Source organism: Eurosta solidaginis, chromosome 4, assembly GCF_040869045.1.
Source record: "Eurosta solidaginis isolate ZX-2024a chromosome 4, ASM4086904v1, whole genome shotgun sequence".
Taxonomy (NCBI): Eukaryota; Metazoa; Arthropoda; class Insecta; order Diptera; family Tephritidae; genus Eurosta; species Eurosta solidaginis.
In genome coordinates this window covers 275570392-275594929 of record NC_090322.1, presented here as the reverse complement: position 1 = coordinate 275594929, position 24538 = coordinate 275570392, and the positions used below count along the sequence as shown (strand labels likewise).

General features: G+C 35.8%; 1 protein-coding gene across 2 annotated transcripts in view; it reads left to right on the top strand.

Moving 5' to 3' along the window:
- The first annotated feature begins 10374 nt into the window (after window positions 1-10374).
- The window catches only part of Pkcdelta (Protein kinase C delta), a 65809-nt gene continuing 51645 nt past the window's right edge, over window positions 10375-24538 (top strand). Inside the window, exons 1-6 of one of the 2 annotated variants that reach the window (XM_067778432.1) lie at window positions 10375-10493; window positions 21405-21621; window positions 21688-21986; window positions 22814-22929; window positions 22998-23083; window positions 23141-23270. In XM_067778432.1, coding sequence (XP_067634533.1) covers window positions 21511-21621; window positions 21688-21986; window positions 22814-22929; window positions 22998-23083; window positions 23141-23270 — 742 coding nt within the window. In that variant the 5' untranslated portion in view covers window positions 10375-10493; window positions 21405-21510. Of the gene's footprint in view, window positions 10494-10997; window positions 11338-21404; window positions 21622-21687; window positions 21987-22813; window positions 22930-22997; window positions 23084-23140; window positions 23271-24538 lie in introns of those variants that run through there. The other variant, XM_067778430.1, reaches the window with a different exon arrangement.

Genomic DNA, 24538 nt, shown 5'->3' with positions numbered 1-24538 from the left:
ATTTTACTTGCAAATCCTCTTATTTGCAATCCTCTGCTAAGTTCGAATCACTAAACTGTTGAATAAATAACTCCAATATTGAATAATGGAAAAATGGCCTTTATTAAAGTACTTCACAATACACTTATACTTTGCTACTCGCTGGCTTAATCAATAACTGATTGATTGCTCAACTCAAACTGAATTACATTTTACTCGCTTGTGCCGCTTTTATAGTTTACGCTGCATACATCTAGGCTCTTCTATTTCCAGAACTTACCAACTATTTCGAGTGTTTATAGTTCTCATATAGTTTCTACTTGTTTACAATTTTCTACTTTTCAGCGTCTCTCAGATGTATGTGAGTTTGTAGTTTACAGTCTCTCGCACACACATAGGCGTATAAGTAAATGCATCTGTGTGTGACATCTCTCGGCTGCCTTATATATGTGTATACATGATTTGATTATTGACGTGAACATCGCTTAGCATCGCCTTAGTGATGGTATAGCTTAGGGATGCTAATATCCGTGACAATATGTATGTAACTTCAATTTTTTGATGTGATGTACTACCTAAAAGACAGTGTCTTACTTGTACAACTAAGTTTCAAACAAATAAATAAATATTAAATAAATAAATATTTCTTCAGAAACGTGCAAAAGTGTTGCCGATGAAAACGAATTTGTCTCATAGTTCCTATCCCACTTAAAATTATGCGATAAAAACGTTGGCATTAACAGTTATTTAAAAAAAAATTTTTTTTTCGTTTTTGGGACTTGTTTTGGTCGAAATTGATTTTTTTCATTTTCAAGGCCCCAAATCATTTTTTATCTACATATATGTTTCGTTTAGACCAACCAATAAGTATACCAAAATGATCAGGGGACGAGCTAAGTTGATTTAGCCATGTCCGTCTGTCCGTCCGTCCGCCTCTCCGTTTGTTTGAACGCAAACTAGTCCCTCAATTTTTGAGATATATTGATGAAATTTGGTAAACAGGCATATTTTGATTGGGGATTTGGCATTTGTCGGCATCGACCGGATCGGACCACTATAGCATATACCTCCCATACAACCGATTGTTCAATAAAAGGTTTTTCTCCATTTCTGCCCCATTTCTGCCTCATTTTAACAGATAGCAACATCAAATTTCACCATTTGGCATAGATGGTTTTCTGAAAAAATCGTCAAGATCGGACATACATATATATAAGATATATCCCATACAAACCGACGGTTCAGGTAAGAGGACTTTCATCATTTTTGTCGAAATCGATTTTTAGTCCCAATTGAATTCATGCACTAAAAACGGTGGTAAGTGCAGTTTTAAAAAAAAAAATTCTTTAATGTAGTTTTAGAAGGATTTTGGTTAAAATGAGGCAGAAACGACGAAAATTCTCTTATCTGAACAATCGGTCATTAATTAACACACAGTGAAATTTTTGTTTTGTTGTTTGAACTATTTATTGAAATTATGAAAATGACAGTTTGCAAATATTTTCTAATACAAAAAAGTGTGAAAAATGTGGGAATTCATTTTAAAGTTCAGAGATTTCTTTGCAAATCCTGCTTGGATTCCATTCGGCTCACTTTACTTCGGCTTTCTACTGTAGTCGCCATGATCCCTTCGCGATTTTTATGAATTAGATACGTTGGATACTGGCCTGGAATATTCGGACCCGGAAGCGGTGGATCTTCTTCGTCTTCGTCTTCAAAATAAGCTTTCAAATGTTAATACGGTATACCTCTTGTGAATGGCGGTTCTGCAGCTCATGATTGTCGTTCAAATTAATCATATGAACGTAATCAATGCAATCAAAATTAATTTTTGGTTTTACGTAGACACGGATAAATGGATAAAATAAATTATCACGAATATATAAAGCATACTTCCGAATATGTTTTCGTTCGTCGAAGAGCATGCTGAGTAAAACATTTTCACAATGTGCAAAATAGGAATTATTATCAATTGTGTTGTTGATCACTCTACGTAAGTTGTCTGGCAAATATTGCGTCTATCGTATGAATTTTCCAAGCAAAGCACTACCGTATACAACCGACTTATTATATTTGACGTTAAAATATATGGGAACGTACACGAACATTATGTATGTTGCCAAGATTTTCAAATTCTCCGATGGAGTGTTGATTGTAGCGCAAAGACGAAGGATTCTACAGGCTTTTGTGAGCCATCTAGCATAATTTATAGGGCCCGGTGTAATCATAGCCAGTGAAGGTGGAACGTAAACATTCGAAATAGCATTAGCAATTTTGTATAGACACTTCGCATCCGTTGATAGTTCTCTTCATCTTCATCGAAGGGTGGTGGCATGTTTTCAAGTGGAATCGCTTCAAAATTCGTAACAACCTGGAAAATATATTGTTTTTTGGAAATTTATTACTAATTTATGTCGCTTATAGGAAAAGGTTTCAAAAAAAGAGTGATAAGTTCCTGTTGGTTATGGCAATTGTGAAGATCTTTTCAAGTGATCCAGTTGAGGTTCTTGGCCCAGTTGATCGCGCTTTTTCATTGAAATGTAGTAAACAAATGCAGCAGTGTAATGCTCTGTTCAGTTGCTTTTCAAATCGTCGCAATACACCTCTGCCCACACCCCCCCCCCCCCCCCGGTGTTTGTAACTTCGCCGTCAGAGCAAATGCCAATTTAATTATTTAGAGGAATCTGCTTTTCTTCAAAAAATTCCTTCAAAGCTCATTGTTTCGCTTCAGCAGAATCATTTTTGCCTGCCAAGTTGACATAACCAAGTAATTGGTTATTCGGCTCTTGCACGACGACTAAATGCGATTCTGTCTTCATTTCCGAATAGCAATTTTCGCCAACTTTTATTTGAGTCAATGCGTCGCCTTTTCGACCATCAAAAGAAAATGCTGTTGTGCGTTGGTGGAGAACATCCGATCTAAGTTTTCTCCTTTCTCTGTCTACTTTGTTTTTGTCACAAACAATGGTTTGGCCGTGATCATCTTTCCATCCAATGTCTTCAAACAAAGCTGATGCTAGGCAAGATGCAACTCTGTTTTTCACGCCCAATCTATCGCACATCATTGCAAACTTTGGTATACTGTATCTTGGAAAATTATGCGATTCAGTCGATGTATGAGCTACATCCATTGGAGTATCATCTTGCAAATCTGAGGGAGTTGCTGATACGTTACATCGCCGGTGATGGTTGTATTGTAAACACTTCTCATATCGAATGAAGTTGTCAATTAAAGTTCATCTAGATCCCTTGCTGGACCGAATAGTTCCACATTGTGAGAATGCAAGTTGCCTAACGGCGGTACTGACGTTGATGCTTTTTCTACTTCGCCATCATTGTGCTCTACATTTCTTGATGATGATAGTGATCCTTCGTCCATATTGTGTTCCTTATGCCTCCTAACAAAACAAACACATTGTGGTAAAATTTGATGTTGCTAGTTGTTAAAATGAGACAAAAATGGGGCAGAAATGGCGAAAACCCTCTTATTGAACAATCGGTTGTATGGGAGGTATATGCTATAGTGGTCCGATCCGGTCGATTCCGACAAATGTCAAATTCCCCATCAAAACATGCAGGCTTACCAAATTTCATCAAGATATCTCAAAAATTGAGGGACTAGTTTGCGTTCAAACAAACGGACAGACTGACGGACGGACGGACGGACGGACAGACGGACATGTCTAAATCAACTTAGCTCGTCCTTTGATCATTTTGGTATACTTATTGGTGGGTCTAACGGAAACATATACATAAAAAATGATTTGGAGCCTTGAAAATGAAAAAAATCGATTGCGACCAAAACAAGTCCCAAAAACCAGGTCATGAAAAAAACCTTAAAAATCAAAGCAAAAAAAGTCAAAAAACTCAAATTTTGCAGGCTCGAAAATTATTTTTTTGGATATGCTTAGTGGAACTTTTTTTCCTGATCCCAAAACCTATCGAAAAATCGATGGCGCGATATAGGTTAATAAATCGATCCAGCTTAATGTACATGATTCTGTGGCCACAAGGCAAAACATCCTAAGTATAAAATCACACCCTCGAAAAGGTTGTATGAAACACTTCAAATCTCGAACACATAAGCAAATATACAAAAATATCACTCAAAATGAAATATCACCGAAAATGGACCTTTATACAATTTTAAAATCTAAAATCTTCCCTGTTAATTTAATATAAAATGCTATCAAAAATCAATTTTGTGAATCATCCAATCTCGACTTAAGCGGCTATGACTTGTGACCACAGAATTATAGGTATTAAGATTTTTAGATTTATAATTTTAAATTTATAAATACTTATTTAAGTATGTGGATACATAAGTATGTGCATGCGTATTAGGGTGGGGCATCATTTATAAACTATAGTTTATATACGTTCTACATATCATCGGCACTCCTACACTTGGTTGATTAGATGGCGTTTTTCCTTCTCACCTTAAAATGCGTCTGAGTTGAAATTTCCGTCTTTCGTCGAGTTTTTTGGTAAAATTTCGGGCAATATTTATATTGGCTAAAAGCTCTAGCTTTTCGCAACCACTCAGTTTCGTGTCTACTTAGTTTTCTTTAAGAAAAAAAATCATTTCTCTTTTGAACTTACAACAAAGGCCGCACACCCTGGGCGAATTAATACGTACCAGCTTCCTGGGAATAAAAGGGGGCATCGCCGTAAGCAATTAAAAGACACTCGAAATTAAACATAATCGGCTTATTAGCATTTCATTTCTTTCCTTTATGGGGATAGTCCCCACCTTATTGTGTATATGATGTTCAAGTGTCACAAGGAAACATCCCGCAGCAGTTCTGAACACGGTGTTATGGCTGGCCTGCAGTTTTCATCAGTTAGTATTTTTCTTTAAGCTCTGCGACCGTAACAGTCAAACGTAACACATGAGCCAACTCCTTTATAAGAATATTTGTCTTTTCCCAATCTAACAGTCCCATCGACGTGGATGTCCAATAGTACTAACATTTGCTCCTCTAACGTCGCAAATAAAGTTTCTGATAATGACAAGTTACGCGAACAATATTAATTGGGAAGACCAGGGAAATAATTGTCCTTTTTTTAAGTCATAGCTCATATATTGAAGGGAAATTGAAATGACCCTTTGCCAAAGTCGTGCAGTCTTCAGTGTAGGAAAGAATGGTGATTACTTCTGGTAGGGATAGTTAACATAATTCTCAAAGTTCACTCGATGCCTGCACGCCACTCATGTAGGAAATAGATACCTTTATATCTTTCAGTAACGTGTAGTCGTTAACTTGTTTGAAGGCTTTCGTGAGGTCTAGCGCAACGAATACTACTTTGTGTGGACTACGGGTACACTTTATTTCAGGAGTTACAAAGGTGAATAAAGACAATGAAAATATGCTCCAGATAACTGAACTCCTCATTTTTAAGGTATTCTATCATCGGCTAAAACCCCGTCTGAGCGCACTGCTTTGGGTGGTTTATAATTCTCGATAGCAAATTGAAAAATATTTTTCATTGCACCAGGTATTTTTTCGTGATCTCCGATATCTCATGCATTCCGTCTGTCTGAATTGTGCCCTTAAATAGCAATTGCGCGCGGATTTTGGCTGAGGCCACATAATTATCCGTCTTGATATTGGAACCTCGAATATTACGCAAATCTAAGGCACTTATTCAAGACTTAGTGAATCGTTTATAATTAAATATGGTGCTGAATATGGCCTCAAATTAGAATTTATGTCTGAAACTCGCGATTATATTTTTATTAACAGCAAACCAATTTTACCTAGCCGTGGTTCCGCCTCTGCTTTTTGTATAGTACTAGCTTTACTCGGCGTACGTTGTAACGCCCGAGATCGAATGAATATTGCGTTATTTTTTCTGATTTGTTTGTTGATAATTTAGTTTATTTTTCTGTAAATTGAATTGAATTTCGTACATATATTGGTGAAATTCTCGTTTAAAACATTTTATTATTGTATCTTATTGTAATGCAATTGGATACACAATATATTTGGCCTTTTCGTTCGGTGCAAAGATACACAAATTTTTGGCGTTCCAACTCTAGAGCGAGCAACACATAGCTGGCTATGGGAAAAGCATGGACCCTCTAAATTTAATCCTGCAACAGTAAGCGATTGTCCTTGTGCTTTGTTCATTGTAATTGCAAAAGCAAGGCGTACAGGAAACTGAGCGAGCTTAAAACTGAATGGCCAATCTGTAGGAATCATTTTGATCCGTGATATGAGCACATCTTCACCTTTGCTTTTACCGCTGATGATTGTTGCTTCGATTAAAAAAAAATACATAAATAAATGTAAGGCGCGATAACCTCCGAAGAGATCTAAGGCCGAGCTCCTCTTCCAATTTGCGTCGTGCTCCTCTTGATTTTCCCTAAAAATTGGCCGGACGGGACCTACATGTTTTATGTCGACTCCGAACGGCATCTGCAAGGCAGATGAGTTTTCACAGAGAGCTTTTCATAGCAGAAATACACCCGGAGCGTTTGCCAAACCGAGGGGCGACCCCGCTTAGAAAAATTTTATTCTAATTGAAAAACCTTATTTATAAAATTTTGATGTTGCTTTACCCGGGGTGTGAACCCAGGGCATACGGTGTGGTAGACGGATCACGCTACCATCACATCATGGCGTTGCTTTGATTACATTCGGCATTCATTTTAGGTGGTTCTAAAGAGCTTAGAAATTCAATTGGATAATTCACAATTTGATCTTCATCTGTAACTGTGTCGATCGATTTATATTTCGCCACTTCACCAGGAATTTGGTTTTGAATGCCATCATTGATTTTGTATACATGATCATTTTTGGGAGCTACGACGAGCAATCTTATTCGCATAGCCAAAAAAAATTTTTTTTTTTAATTCTTTATTCTGGAATATGAAAAACCTTCGTCATGATCGAAGGAACCTATAGCCAAAATTTTGTGATGATTGAAGTGTGGCAAATACGTTTCCATAGGGAACAAGCACACAGAATTTGATTTTTATAGAAGATGTAGATAGACTGAAACTAACAAATTTTTTTCTACTATACGTCCAAAAGGAATAACAGCCAAACTCAACAATGCAGTCGAACTTTAGGTGTTAAAATAACCCAAGTTGGTACGGCAGCCATAGTTCTGAAAAATCCCATTTGTGGGGAAGGTGCCACGCCCCTTTTTTCCCAATTCCACATTTTACTGGAGGCGTTAGGATTTAACGTCGTATAGCTCCTTACCAATTTTCATTATCCTACCATTTCTACATCCAGAGATATGCAGTATGATATTGTAACGAATTTATTGCAAATCCTCTTATTTGCAACCTTCTGCTAAGTTCGAATAACTAAACTGTTGAATAAATAACTCCAATATTTAATAATGCAAAATGGCCTTTGTTCAAGTACTTTCCAAATAACACTTCTATTGCTCGACAGATAGCGTGCTTAATCGAAACTGATTTTCAAAATAATACTGCTATTGCTCGCTAGATGGCGTCTTAAATCCAACTGATTCTCGCGCCTCTACTATTCTGCCTTTTATAGTGTTTGGTTTCCTCGTTGACATTTCTAGGCGGTTCTGTTCTAGAATCTACTAGTTGGTTATCTGCTATAAGTTTCTCAGCTATAACCACAGATGCACAATTTTTATAGCTTCTCTCACAGCTCATGCGCGTGTGTTTGTGCGTTGCTTCTCCGCTGCGTGTACGTACATATGTGTAGACATAATGATTGATTCGTTTATGTAGATACAAGTGAATGTCTGCTTTGTTCTGACTTCATTTACTTAGCATCAGACTAGGGATGTGAGTATCACTTAGTGCCACTAATATTCGCCACATTATATTACATTTGTATGGGAGGTGCCACGCCCCCTTTTTCCTAATTCCACATTTTCATGGTGGTGTTAGAGATTGACCTCATATAACTCCTTACCGAATTTCAATGTTCTGGCATGATACCTTCAGAGTTATGCAGTACCAAAGATTCCATTTGTATGGGAGGTGCTACGCCCCTTTTATATATCGAAATTATTTTAGCCTAAAACCTTCGTGTTGATCGAAGGAGCCTATATCCAAAATTTGGTGATGATTGAAGTATGGGAAATATGTTTCCGTAGGTAACACACACACAGAATTTTATTTTTATATATATAGACTTCGAAGAAAATGTTTGAAAATTTGCTTTGACGAAAGTAAGGTTTTATTTACTGCAGATTTTTTGCCATGGAAACCACCATTCCCACTTCGACCGGAAGCAAGTGCTGGGGAAATCGCAGCGTTTGGGCTATAAGGACTGAAAATTAATTTTTAAAATTTTATAACATTCGCCGCTTTTTAAAAACTGTAAATGGTTTTTAAACAATTTGAAGCAGTGCCTGAAAAACAATCGACCCACCTTACGATATTGCGATTCTGTTGACGCCTCGTTTTTATAGGTAAAAAAACAAAGAAATAAAAATTCTCGGTGACTCACTGAAATAAAAAAATAAAGATATTAAATAAATCTTCTTTACGTTTTAGCGAATGATTATTTCACTGAATTGAGTTTTTTTTAAATAAAAAAAAAATTTTAAATAAAAGCATAGTTAAAAAAACAACATACCACGAATTTGTATTTATAGATTTGCTACTTCATGCAAATAAACAAAGTGAAACGGCAAAACGCTCGTACACAATTAAGGATATATAGTCTTCCTCGAAAATATTGGAGTCAGTTACGTAAGTTTATATGCAAATAAGTTATAACTAATATATATTTTCCGTCCCCACCACATACAGCTCAACTTGTACGCATGCATACTTAGTAGAGTTGTTAAGGTCTAGCGTAATCTAATGAACAAATCTTCCTTCATCACCTGTTTCTTTGAAATTTCTTATTTTGTGCCTTCCTTCAAACATTTTTGTGTATTTACATTCTCACTTACCCACAGAGGAAGGAAAAGGTCAAAAATTACAGCGAATGAATACTTTCGGAACATTTGAACGTAAGGCTAATGGCGGCAAACAAAAACAAATAAATCAGACCAATGACAAATGTGCATAAACAAAAATGAGCCAGTGAATCTTATAATGTAACCAAAATTAAGAAATTAATTTTTTATAAAGCTGCCGAAATAATGAGAAAGACCAAAAATACGCACCCATTAAATATTTTATCACTTGTTGTTGTACCTTTTGTTATTATAAGTACGAAATTGCGTGAAATGTTGTTGTTGCTGCTGTCAGCACCATATCAGCACAAAATCTCAATACGAAAAAAACACTAACAACCAAACATTGATGAGCTTCTTCTAGCGCTAGAGAGAAAATGAGAAAAATAAATTTACAGAGCAATCAAAGATTTGGAATCTGCTGCCCCTCTGATTTACTAGTCTTTCTGGCGTCGATGTAGGCCCAAAAAACAAACATAAAAGATCATAGGGAAAATGCTTACAGCTAATGTGTTACAACAAATTGTTTCAATATATCATATATGTATGTATCTATGGACGTATGCACATACTTATATATGCTTTCTGGCGTATATACCTATGTATATATCTTTAAGATCTTGAGCGCCATGAGCAATCAGTTTGAAAGCAGAACATTTACCCGCAATCGGTTGCTGGTGTGAGAGATGGTTTATACGCAAACTGAATGTCCTGCGTATTTAAGCTTTCAAATAGAAGCAGAACTTTTAGACCTTTTTAACATTTTTTATTACCCTTCCACTTTTTCTTGTTATTCTTTTTGGTCATCAAAAGGTGCACTGAACTGCAAATTTAAATTGCGCTCAACCATCTGAACGATTCATGAATGAGAGCAGTAGGCTAGGAAGCCTCTTTTCATCACAGAACCACCACCGTGGTTAAAATTTTCGCCTTACTGCCACTTTTGTAGATGTAGCAAACTCCTATTCCCTTCTGCTCGTCCTTCGCTTTTCCTGTATGGCGGTGGTGAAAGCACGAGGACAGGAAGTGGGATCGATATTATTATCCGAATATTTCAATTGCAAGCCTTTGGAACATCAGTGGTCTTCATCAGATCCGAGGCTTGTTGTTTCATTGTTTAGGTTTTTTAAGTGGCGGATCTCAAGGGAATTGTATAACCCGGAAACGGTTTTGGAGTTAGTCGCATTCCTTACCGCGGTTACTTTTGCTCCCGAGGCTTTTGCAAATTTTATTTAATTGCAGATTAGCCTTTCATTGAAACCATTGTTTTGGGGTGTATACCCAGCGCGATCATATCTTTTCAAGCAATTTGGCTTTTTGGCCAAATAGATGTCACACAAAAACAAATATTGCTCCCCAAAATTTACTCACCCACTCTTACAAGTGCTGCCGCCGCTCTGGCACTTCCAAAGAGATCTTAAAGTGATCATCAGCGAAAACCATGCGAACCAAATCAGATACAATTTTCTTGTGCTCGCGTTCATACGTCCGGAGAAAAAGCGGAAAATTGTGAAACAAAAACTCAGCAAAATTATATTTGCGTTGAATCATGTGTATTGTGCTTAGTGTTTCTGTTGTTGTAGTGGATAAAAGTATGATGGAAAAACGTGAAATTAAAAAATGATATAAAAAAATATGTTTGAAGATTTAAGAAGGAGAATATTGCATCTTCAAGAAGCATATTCAGAAGCCTTTTGTTCAGTGCAGCGAATAAAGAAAAGTTTTTGAAAGTAATTTTTTTTTTTGTATTAAATACAGAAAATATTTTGTGAACCAAGTGAAGGTTAATTTCGTAAACATTCCAACATTCCATTGCAAGTAAAGGATTTTTCATTGAAAACGGGAAGCAACAAAATAACAAATTATTTAATTATGATCAGTGATCAGAGTGAGTGAGGAAAATAAATGAGGCTTTGAAAAGCGCATAACGGCGTGTTAACGGCTGGCTATTTCCACATTTTCACCTGCCTGCCTGCCTGCAAATATTTATGTGCGAATGAATGTTTGTTCCATGTGTATACATACAAAAACGACTTGGCTGATGTGCGTTTATTAAAAATGTATCGATGTGTGTGAATGTGTATGTGTGGCATGAATATCGTCAAAATGACGTCACGCAGAACAGAGGCCAGATATTACTCACTCATAGGCGCACACACACTCACATTGTAATACACCGACGGAAGAGTGAAATTTTTAATGTGGAAATAAAATTTTGAGGAATTTTGTTTATATCAAACAAAACGTAATTTTAAAACAACAACAACGCTGCAACTAACAAGAGTAAATAGAATAGAGACATTCGTGAAGAAAGTGGGGTCATGGTGCGGGTGGTGGGTTATAGCAGTGAAATTGAAATTGAAATAATTTGGTACGAACTAAATGGAGTACACATTGCAGAATAAATGAAATAAATGACGGCCTTCACAGCATCGATTCGTTATTAGAAATGTGTGTTTACCATAAAAACTCAAACATTAACAAGTTTTATATCTAACATTAAGGCTAATAAAATATTTCAAATAAAACGAAAATGGGCATATTGAGCAAAACAATTAATTCAAGTTTTTCTTCCAGCTTCACTTAATTAAAATGCCAATATAAAGCTGGAAGGCTTAAAGGTCCAACAAACAAGCAAAAGTGACTTTAAGTAAAAAGTTGTGCTGATTAGTTAGAACTTAAATACGATTAGCCTGCTCTTCATTCCTCTTTTGTATTCTCTTCTTTGAAAATTTTAAGAGAATATCACGATCAAAGTATTGAGTTAATGTAATTGGCCATGCGTTATTCACATTTCTTATCGCTACAATTTCCGTTTCATAATAGAGGAAACATAAAATATGGGATTCGCGTGTTCAATAACTTTTGGCGCAATATTATTAAGGTTTTGTTTGTTGACAATAAAAGAAATAGTGGTAAATGCAAAATTAAACATTTCTTTTATAGATCTTGATAAACTGGATATGGTGTCTCCATTCATAACTTCATATATACCAGGTTGGGTCGAAAACAGAAGTTGCAAATGTCCGCCCCTAAAATTTAAGCTTACGTATGTTGGATCTCCGTTACCTTTCCTCTTCGAACCATTTTGAGGACCTTATGAAAGCTACCAGGTCCTTGACGTCATGCTCCACAACCTGGCTCAGATTATATAGATATGGAGCACACAGAAAGCTCTGCCGTGCTCCGCTTTGTGCCAGGCAGTTGCAGATGAGGTGAGCCACCGTTTCCTTCTCCTCATCCTCTTTACAACTCCTGCAACATCAACGATAAGGCGCCCCTAACCTTTCTGCATGCCTACCTATAAGGCAGTGACCAGTTAGTACCCCCACAAGTGTGGAAAGTGTATCCCTACTTAGGTTGTACACGTGACAGAATCTTTTAGGATCCCATTTAGGCCAGGTTTCTTTCTATGTTCGACACCCTGGTGTTTGTAGCCATCTTTCGTAGTTTTGACGCTGGATGTGCTCTTCTAGCATTAGCTTGCATGAGGATGGGGGCGTACCTAAGCGTTCTTGGCCGGCAAGAATCTGCTTGGTTGTACCCTGCCCACGGTGTGTGTCCCTATGCTAGCTGCGGCTTCTATTATGGCCGCAACTTCTGCCTGGAATACAGGCAGTTCGGGTAGTCTGAAGGAGAGCTGGAGGTCAATGTCGCTTGAGTATACTCCACCTCCAACTCTACCGTTTAGCTTGGAGCCGTCCGTATATATGGAAATGCTTCTGTCAATAGCAAGACACCTATCCGACTCCGTCTAGTCATCCCTGCTGGGAATGTTCATCTTAAAGTTGGTTTCCGCAACTGTTGTGGTCGCACAGCGATCAGTGCTAGGAGGAGGAGGCAAAAATTAAGACATTTCAATTTTAAAAATCAAATGCTATATAATTTTCGCTGTATTTGCAAGGATAAAACAATTTTTTTTTCCGAGACACACAAGCTTTAAATGTAGGCGCGGACATTTTTTATTTCATATATGGATCAAACCAGTCCAACGTCTGCCATGGCGTATGGGTAACCATACTAACAAATATGTTAGTTAAGTAGGGTTTGGTCAATGTAAAATAAATTTTTAAAACAGCCTACTAGGCAATCATTACCGATTTTTAATTGATAGGCTGACGCGAAGGTAGATGAAGAAGCGATGTTATACTGCGAAGCTATAAGGGGAAATCCGCCAAACTTTGGTTTTTTTGGAGAAAAACATTTTTTTTGAAACATGGTAGCACGCAAATATCTTTTTGTTAGGAACATTGAGGGGTAAATTGGAGATATAGTGCATAGCCGTTACTCGTCTTACATAATGCCTCAAAAAGATATACTTCTGTTCCGATTATATCGAAATTTTAACAAAATATGGAGATATATGCAGCTGTTAGTTATGTAATTTTTTTTTTGATACACGAGACCCGGTTTTGTAAATATCGGTAAAAATATAAAACCGAATAACCGCCAAATATTTTTACTGCAAAGTTTGCAACACATTTATTTTACCACCTTTCTATCGATTCTTTTGAAACTTTAAAAACATATAGATATGTGAACGAAGTATGTTTAGGTAAACAAGTTTTAATACCCGAGATCCGGTTTTTGAGATATTGATTAAAATATAAACCCGGAACACCTTATTTTTTTTACTTATTTAAACACTTCTTAACCGATTGTGTTGAAATTTTATTAGAATGTACATATCTATGTGGCGTATATTTAGGTAAAATTTTGTTGATACCCGAAACCCGGTTTTAGAGATATCGGCAAAAATATGAAACCGGGTAACCGTCAAATATTTTTTTACCTGCAATAAGGATATCAAACAAAAGGAATTTTAAAGACATTTAACTTACTGTAGTTGTCATATCGATATTCCCACATCTTGAGAGGTGTCGTCCGATTTATGAACCCAGGGACCCATAAAACATGTTTAAAATATATGGGTATCAAACGAGAGGTAGATGCGAGAAACATAATGTAGGTGGAGTATATGATGGAAAAATTACTATGAAAAAATTAACGAAGTTTTTTATATTTTAAACAAATAAGTTATTTATTCAAAAATCTACATTATATTCATACAACAATTAATGTATTTACATAAGTGTGTAAAATATATTTATTTAATGAACAGCAAAATATCTTTTAGAATATATATAGTCAATATTGTATCAAACTACAATTTTGCATAAACAAAAAAATGTATATCCTTTGCTAAAAATATTATGCTTATCGTCGAAATTTTATAAAATTTACGATATCGAAAAACAAAAACAAACAAATAAATAAAAGAAACTACTAATCCTGCAAAGACTTTTTAATGATATCAATACTTTTGCTACTACTAAAATATACATAAACATTATTTCTTCTTTTTACTAGCCTGGTGAAAAAACTACCTGATATGCAATAGGAGCATGGAACATTTTTTGCGTGTTTGGAATTGGCTTTAATTAAGCGGGAATATTAGACTCAATGTTATCAATAGCTGTGTGAAATATTAGAAATGCTTTTATTTTCGATCTACCCGAATTAATAGCATTGACCATGGCTTCAGCAGAAGAAATATCAGATCCTTGTGCTACCAATCGATCGCATAATCCTTTCGTTGTTCCGCCTATACCATCTGCTACACTTTACCCGTGCCCAGGAGATGTAAAATTCCAAGTCGCTTGATGCAGACCTTCACTGCAGCAATATTTTTGAAATAAATAAAAATTCATTTTATTTTTATACTGAGTTGATGGACCATCACTTTGATAATGCAAAGCCGTGACTCCTGTTACGGTCTCTTTAATTAAATTCATAATTGGAAAAAGATGTGCCCACACCGATGGAGCATCGTGTCGCAGACAGTCAGATATTTTACAAAACGAAACGCAAATATTGCTACCATTTTATTTATCTCTGTAAAAAAAAGCTCAAGTGTGTATTGAAATTTGTTTCTTCGAGGCTCCAAAGTGTGCATTTTGATTTCCGAATGACATTTGCCAATATAATTTTCAGAAAAATCAATAACAAGAAAAACTTCATTGTCTATTAAATTTTCTCTTAAGAAATCAATAGCTTGATATTGGTGTGTAGTAATATAGACGTGCTTTAAAAAATCATCTATTTTTGTATTAAACTCCGATATAAGTTCATTCACTGTACAGTCAATTTTTAGTTTTGATGCAACTTTAACATTATAAGTAAATCTTTTCGCGCCGAGTCCATTTTCTACACGCATTGACCATTTATAGTACCATGTAGGATCTTCATTCAAATTCGATTCAATATATTTGTTCCTACGTTTTTCACATTCACCAAAAAAAACTATCTTTGCTCATCATATTACAAACTCGTAGTTTTATATAAGAGGTAATTGAAACGTTTTCTATTACATTTAAAATGAAAAATTTTTTAAGCAAGAATTCCATGTTGGCGTGTGGTTTGCAGAGGCAAGTATCTCTTCCACTTAATTTTTTTTTTTTTTGAAAGATCCAGAAAGGTCTCGCAGCATAAAAGGTGGTACGTGAAATATTTATATTTTCTACCTCTTCAAATTTTAAATACAAGTTTTCTATCGAATCACATATCGTTGATGCATATGCAATACCACCTATCTGACGGCAACCAAATTTTACAGGAGATGGAAAAAACGAGTTTTCTTTTAATCTTAATTATAAAGTTGGGACTGAAATCTTTTTTCTACTTTTAATAGGTGGTGCAACTTACCGCAGTAAACCAGTATTGAACTGAAGTTTATCATAATTGTGTGTTTCTGTAAATTTTATTTTTTATAGACCGCATATCGAATAAAAACAAAATTCTTTCTTTTTATCTTTTTATAATTAACTTTACAGACATAAATCTTAGTATCTATTGTTTGTAAGGTAAATTTTCATAAAAGTAGTGACAGTCAGAAGGAATTACATGTTCCAATTCTTGTTATTGCTGGTATTTAGATTTTTGTATTGGTATACGAGACAAATAAAGAACGTGAGGAGTGTTTTTATTCCATTTACGTTTAGGTCGGTGTGGAAGCTCTAGAAAAGTGCTTTCGAAAGACAACTTAAAATTGATTGATGCATCGGAAGAGTATTTCAAGACACGTAAATCGAAAACGACTTTATCCCCTTTTTTGCGACCTGGGCGTATGGATTCATATAATTGATATTCTTTATTATCATAGTCTATAAAAAATGTGTAGTCCAACTCACGTGCGATATATGGAAACGGATTGCGTCTGGATTCCTGTGTTGCCGAAATATATTGGCTAGGTAAATATATTTGCCGATTCTTTAATTTCCGCTCAATTACAGAGTGAACCGAATCTACCTCCATCTGTGTATGCCCCTTTACTAAAAATTTTTGAGTTATGTCAACATTGTATTCAATGGCAAGCCTAAGGAGTGCATTGGCGACAACAGAATTTCGATTCTGATATGTGCAACCATCGGAATAAATCACCAAAGGTTTTACATCTTTACGAAGTATTGATGATATATAGTCCACATAAAAGTTGGCAAACGTTGAAGACTTTAAGTCGGCTGCGATTTCATCAAACCAATAGCAAACAACTTCTTTAGTAACTAAGTTGTAAGCTGTGAAGTTATGCACAGCAAGCTTAGTTTTATAATAAGCAGCGCTGGCGTTTAATTTCGGGCATAGTTTAACAGCCTGTAGGTCAACTGTAATTAAATGAATTTCTCCAGAATTGGCAAGAATGGTATCATTTTTTCTAATCGTCCTGAATTTTTGAGGTCGATGTGACCTTTATATTCCACTTCGGATATATTTCCGGTCTTAAAAGCAATGCAAGTATCGCACTCATCTTTTTTAGGTTTAACAAGTAAGGAAGGCTAAGTTCGGGTGTAACCAAAGATTACATACTCAGTTGAGAGCTATGGAGACAAAATAAGGGAAAATCACCTGGTAGTAAAATGAACCTAGGGTAACCCTGGAATGTGTTTGTATGACATGTGTATCAAATGGAAGGTATTAGAGAGTATTTTAAAAGGGAGTGGGCCTTAGTTCTATGGGTAGACGCCTTTTCGAGATATCGCCATAAAGGTCGACCAGGGCTGACTCTAGAATTTGTTTGTATGATATGGGTATCAAATTAAAGGTATTAATGGGAGTTTTAAAAGGGAGTGGCGGTAGTTGTATATGTGAAGGCGTTTTCGAGACATCGACCAAAATGTGGACCAGGGTGACCCAGAACATCATCTGTCGGGTACCGCTAATTTATTTATATATGTAATACAACGAACAGTTATCCTTCCAAGATTCCAAGTGCTTTTGATTTCGACCTGCAAAACTTTTTCAATTTCTTCTATTTAATATGGTAGGTGTCACACCCATTTTACAAGGTTTTTTGGCTTCAACGATTTCGCCTTTTTTCACAGAAAACAGTTATCGTCCTAGAATCTAAGCTTCTACCAAATTTCACAAGGATTGGTAATGTTTTTTTCGACATATGGCATTAAAAGTATCCTAGACAAATTAAATGAAAAAGGGCGGAGCCACGCCCATTTTGAAATTTTCTTTTATTTTTGTACTTTGTTGCACCATATCATTACTGGAGTTGAATGGTGACATAATTTACTTATATACTGTAAAGATATTAAATTTTTTGTTAAAATTTTACTTTAAAAAACAATTTTTTTTAAAAGTGGGCGTGGCCCTTCACCGATTTTGCAAATTTTTATTAAGCGTACATATAGTAGTAGGAGTAACGTTCCTGCCAAATTTCATCATGATATCTTCAACGACTGCCAAATTACAGCCTGCAAAATTTCTAAATTACCTTCTTTTAAAAGTGGGCGGTGCCACGCCCATTGTCCTAATTTTACTAGTTTTCTATTCTGCGTCATAAGTTCAACTCACCTACCAAGTTTCATTGCTTTATCCGTATTTGGTAATGAATTATCGCACTTTTTCGATTTTTCGAAATTTTCGATATCGAAAAAGTGGGCGTGGTTATAGTCCGATATCGTTCATTTTAAATAGCGATCTGAGATGAGTGCCCAAAAACCTACATACCAAATTTCATCAAGATACCTCAATATTTACTCAAGTTATCGTGTTAACGGACAGACGGACGGACGGACATGGCTCAATCAAATTATTTTTCGATGCTGATGATTATGATATGTATATGGAAGTCTATATCTATCTCGATTCCTTTATACCTGTACAACCAACCGTTATCCAATCAAAGTTAATATACTCTGTGAGCTCTGCTCAACTGAGTATAAAAAGAGATATATTTTCTTCGAGAAGATATTATCAAAATAACATCTTGAGACTATGGGTAGAGAAAGTTCGAGAGCTTTATTCTTATATAGAAGTACAACTGTGATTTTGTTTCAATGACTGGCTCTAAATAGAGTTTGCTTGATGTTGACCTGCAAAGATGCCAAAAAATTTTTACAAGTTTTTTTTTTTGGAATTTTTCGTGGAATTGCGTTTCTTTTTAGTGTTGCACGAACCCTGTGTATTAGTGAGCTACGAACGTACAGTCCATGCCTTTAGTCCTAAGGTCGATAAAAACATATTTTTGCAAACCCTTGGCCTTTCGGTACCATCTTTGAGAAAATAGGCGAAAGAATTTGATTTCTTTAATTTGCTGCGCTTAGTTGCTTTTGTATTTTAAACGTGAACCAGCGAGCAAACATATTTTTGTTTTTGTTGCCAATTAATGTTTTTCCAAAAGTTTGCAAAAATGTGTTCTCTTTGCTGCTCACTAAACCTTTTACAATCAAATGTTTTACTCTTTTGGCAAGCTTTAGCACAAGTTGACTTATTAAGCACTCTCTTCATTCGTGGCACATCTTGGACTATTTTGTTTTGTGTTTTTCGAAACCCTATGTATTCTTCTCCAAGCATTCTTTTCTTTTTGTTGATCTCTATTTTCCAATTGTCTGTGTTCCGTTTCCGTCTTTTATTTTGTTTTCTTCCAAAATTTTTATTTCTGGAAGGTGTTCCTTGCTGGGGGAATATCACAGTCACCTTTGATAGAATCGTTGCTGTGTTTTTTTGATTCCGCCGCATTGTTATCTGTGTCGCTCTTCGCTCTTGCCGTAGCTGGAAGAAACACATACAACATTTCTTTACATGTAACCAAAAAGCAAAGAGGCTAGAATATAAGAGGATCCAGTGCAATTCAGCACCTCGCGAGTAAGGAATTCGCCGCATAGTGTATTTCTTATGGAGGTGGAGGAATTTTCTTACCATGCGGTGAATTTCTAGGTTCCTCTTTATGTATATTCTGGCCTCTTTGCAAATAGTTTTGGTTTAGGTTATACCTTTCTTAACAGGAGAATTGAACATGCTGGGAAAATTGAAAAATTCTTCATCATTCTCTATTGAGATGCGCATCCCATGCGTGTACGGCGACAATTCCAACTCTGAATAGGAAGTTCCAGGAGAACTTGGTGGAGTCGCCCAAGCATCTAAATTTATATTTTAATGTACATACATGCAAACACTTTGATATTATATATGTATATAAAGCACATTATTTCTTTTTTTGTTACCTTTCAAAAACTTTTCCATAATTATATCAGATCCTTTATTTGAAGCCATTTCTGGTATGTATGTATGTACATATATTATATTAACAAAAAGTTAAAATTTGAAGAAAATTGAAAAGCAAAGAACAAAGAAATTAGCCTACTCCCTGTCCGTAGTATTGACACTTGGTTTATCAACTTGCTGAGCAGAACTAAATGATGGTTGGTTTTGCAAATAAAATTTGACTACACACTTTACATGCGGTTTTGCATTTACCGTTTTTTTATGGAATTTTCTGTTGGAATACGAAATTTTTTAGTTTTATAGATGAAACTCGATGCCTGGAATGCAGGGTTACCAAATCTCATTTTTGCCACTTTCGTCAGTTGGGAGGTTTTGCAGTAGGTAGATAGGTGGAATTGCATATGCATCAACGATATATATCTTTTACTTTTCTTGACACCGTTTTTCGTTATTGTGTCCCTACTTCCTGGTGCTACAGAGCTATTTTCATCCTTTTCTAAAAAAAGTCGAACCCTTTCCACTTTTTCTTTTTTAATTATAGCCCTTTTTCCAGGTAATCTTTTAAACTTAATTGAATTTGAATTTTGAAATTTGTTTAAAAAATATTTTGGTACTATATGTGTAATTTTATCAAGTTTTTTATATTTTTTCACTACCGTGCCTGCCAAACATTGAAAAAACATCGAATGCTCTTTTTCTTTTTTAAGCGAAAGTTTTCTATCGTGAAGTTGTTTCTTCAAAACTTCGAATTGAATTAAACTCGTATGTATAGCGTGACGCCCTGACTTTTCTATTTTTTCCACTTTTCCTTCAATATCATCATTCTCTGAATTTTTTCGAACTAGCCTCTAGTACCTGTTCTTCCATTTGCATGCTAAAATAACCTTATTTGCTATTGTTTTTTTCAGCTCTTCGATAATTCTCCGCAATTTGCCTTCTGGCTTTAGAAAGCTTTAAATGGTTCTCTTTTCGAAGTCGTCATCTTCATTTGTGTCTCTCTCTTCGTTGTTGCTAGTAGTAATATCAGTACGGGTTTTCCTTACTCCCCTTTTCGAAGAGAGTGGTCGGGTTTTCACCTGACAAACATTTTTTTTCCTTGGTCTTAATGAATAGCGGTTTCCCTAAGATGTAGAAGTTGATTGGCATCTTGAAAATTTTGTTGTTGTTGTTTTTTAAGTATTAATATACAAACATACAATATTTTTTGTTTAATTCACGTAGCTTATTGAGATTCTGCTGGTTATAAAAAAGTTACTTACGTTGTGTTTTTCTTCAACGTCATAACGTATTTAGTCGCTTTTTGTTATGCTTTTTGCTTTGGCGCTGACGAGCAGTATCTTTATGGGCTTTTTGTTGTCGTTTCTTTCGAATATCCTCCCTTTTTTTAATTTTGCTTCTAAGGCATATTTCCTTAACCGCTCTAAGAAAAACGAAGAATATACTTATGTAACGTCTTTCACGGAAAAAATACAAACTACTTACCCATGATTATATTTTTCGTTCCTAAAAAACTGTATGCAAAAACACCTCTCAATGACGACTATAGACTGACTGTGATGGTGGCAAAGGTGGAAATCATGTATGTACAAATAATTTTTTCTGGCTCAATTGCTCAATTAGTGTTAATGTGTGTGAAAAGTATCGAAAAGCACCCTGACGTGGAATTCCAATAAAAGTCTCTACACAAACATAAATTTAACTCATTCCGGAAGCTTCTTTTAAATATCATTTTAGCGCATTTAACCTTCCAGCTGAATCTAAGACATGCCACAAAAAATCAAAAGTTTATAGCACCAAACAAAGCGAGCACAATAAACAAACAATAAAAAATTAAGACCTTTAAAAGTTGTTTTCGCGTTTTTCTAGTGAACTCAATTAAAATCAAAATAGATTTAACGTAAAATCCATATCAATATGTCCACACACTAAATACATTTTTATTTTCGTGTTCTTTTACAAATGTAAATATTTACAATCTTCAATAACATAAAAAAATTTTATTTAAGATTATAATCCAGTGGAGTCACAAGCGGCATAACTTTCAAAATCGATACGTCATACGTCAGCAATTATTTATCCACAAGCGGCAACGGCTACCATAACGGCATTGAGATGATGTTTACGCGCGCCCAAGTGCGCAAGCCCAAATCCAATGGGCATCATAATGGTCAAAGGCCACAAACGCGATCTGCACCAAAACAGCAAAAACAATATGAGTGGGATGTAAAGTATTTGCAACAATATAAATATATAAACTGAAATACGTAAATTTTGTCATATCTCACGTAGCCTTATTATTACAATCATTCACCTCCATCGGCCAATGGACGCATATACCGTGATAGAGAAAGAGATCGATACCAAGATAGAGACAGAGACCGAGATAGAGATCGTGATCGCGATCGCGAGCGTAGTAATTATTGCGGTGGTCATAAACTTCATTCCTATGAATTACCTGGCCAACACTTGGTTTGTGATCACGAAACGGGGCACAGCGCGGGTAGTAGTGGCGGAAGTGGTGATTACATTGGCCAACGAACACGGCCTCGCAGCATAACGAATCGGCGCGGCGCTATCAAACAACTGAAGTAAATATGAAGGCGATGCATTATAGTTGGCAAATTTTGATGTAAATGTTATTTAAAGAGCACAGTCCCTCTCATATTTCTCGTCCCAGGAAAAAATTAGCTGCGATAGTATGAACCAATGCGTGTGCGATTCGTGATGCTACTAAGTAGCCCTAGGTGTCACCCTCGATACTAAATTGACGTCGATAGATATAAATCCATAAAGCCATGATAGGTGTGGCGCAGTAAGCTGTAAGCAATGGCGTTTGCATAGCCGCCTTTGTTTCAGTTTATTCGACATCTAGCAATTAATATCAGCATAAAGCTGGAGATATTGGTGCTTTAACGGTAATCGTATCGGTAACCTTTTAACAGCTGATTCGACCAACCTTATGAGAATCAATGCAATCGATTATTGGTGCCGCTAAGGTCGTAACCGTATCGTAGCCAACCAATTGGGTTTTGGTTTACCATCGTAACGATAAACAGCTGATTACGTTAGGGATACGGATGCAGCGATAAGACATACGGCACCAATTACTCCGGCTTAAAGCACGGATTCTCTGATTCATATTCCTCGTGTTCCAATTGTACATCAACCAGATACGGATAGAGATTTAACATGCAAATGCAACAACAGTGTGATCCATATGGTTAAATCTCTATCCGTATCTGGTTCATGTACCATTGGAACAGGAGGATTATCACAGTTAACATTTGCGAATTAGATCATTGCTCCTCTCGCACTGCTCTTTCACAGTAACGAATTAAAATCGCGGAATCTGCCAACTCTAAAGCGAAAAAAACTTCGCCTTGCTCTTTCACTTTTTTGTTTTTACTTTTACCAGAACGCATGATTATAACGGTCACCGGTTTGTGGGGAAATTCTTCAGGCAGCCGACATTTTGTGCGTTTTGCAATCTATTCGTTTGGGGATTTGGCAAGAAAGGCTATCAGTGTATAAGTAAGGGAATTAGTATTTGAGATTTAAAAAAAAAAATCTTTACTACAAAAACTCTCTTACGCTTTCAGCTTGCCAGACTGCTGTGCACAAGAAATGTCATGAAAAACTTTTAAGTAAATGTTCTGGCTCCGTTTTCAACTCAGCCAGCACAATCGTAAGTGATTCAGATAGCAAATTTTAAAATTTTATGCAAACATTTTTCAATTTTCAGCTGCTACGCGAACGTTTCAAAATCGACATGCCTCATCGTTTCAAGCCGCACACTTTTATGTCACCAACATTTTGTGATCACTGTGGTTCCCTCATGGCAGGATTCTTCATTCAAGGCCTCAAATGTGAGGGTGAGTCGTTGCAATAATAAAAATAGATATGTACATACCTAAATACTTATGTATGTATGTATGTATGTATTTAAGTTTATTACAGGTTACAGGTCAACCTAATAAAAACGCATTGCGTTTGCGTAATGCACGAACATATGCGATTTGTTTTGCCCCAATCGAAATAAATATGCGTTGCCAGAATGTAAAACATGTATGCAAACGTCAAACCAAAATATCACGCAGACCAAAAATTGGAAATCGAGTTAGCTTTTTAAGCAGTAAATTCATTGTCGGTTGTTCTTATATAATTTGTATGTACATGAGCCTTTTTTGACAGAAAACTGCCGCAACGCTTTTTTATTAGGTTGACTCTGTTAATCAGAAAATATTCAAATTGAAAACGAAACTTTTGGTTCACACACTGCAACAACCCATGCTTGCACCACCTAGCGGTGATTAGCGTAGTTGTCTGTACATAGCCAAGACGCAAAACATTATAACGGAATTTGTGAATTCGACAACGACACATATCGTAAATACAACATAGCTACGATAAACTAGTTTTTGTTAGCAGACGACCTGGCAAAACACATGAAAAAATTTATAAAATGCATAAAAAGCAAAAAAGTAATAATAAGTAAACTTGTTAAATCAACAAATGACTATGCTTCAGTTTCAGAGACCTAATTTAATTATTATATCAAATTTCCAAATTGAGTACCAGCTTCATCTCCATGTTTGAAAAGATTGGTGTAAAGTGCGTAATTTCCCGCCTATTTGTGCATTTTTTCAACCAGAATTTGCTTTTTTATACTTCTTATGATCTGATGGTTCGTTTCGTCCTATGAGAATATTGTTTTACTTTAGCACACTCCACACATCTAATTTTGCCTCCTCCATGTCAAGCTCCTCTCTCTCACTAGCTTTTTTCGAAGACGGGGAAAAATTCCTGATAGAACAGTTACAGCATTAGGTAGATTACTGCGCTGAGCTGAATGGAGAAGGCAAAAAATCATTCCTATTTGGGAAACATGGTTTTTAAGCTCTTTACGCCGAAGATGATGGTCCCAATCAATATTTCAACCTTGCAGAGTCTTCGTAAGCGTATATTGATCATAGTCATAGATTTGGCTTAAACGAAATCTGTAAAAGGCCACGCCTACTTAGATATAGGAATTTAAAGAAATTTTAGGCGAATGTACACGCGATATTTTCCTACATTTCATACATTCAGGAAAAAACTCTTACATAAAATGAAGAAAGCATTTCCTAAATTGAGAAAATTT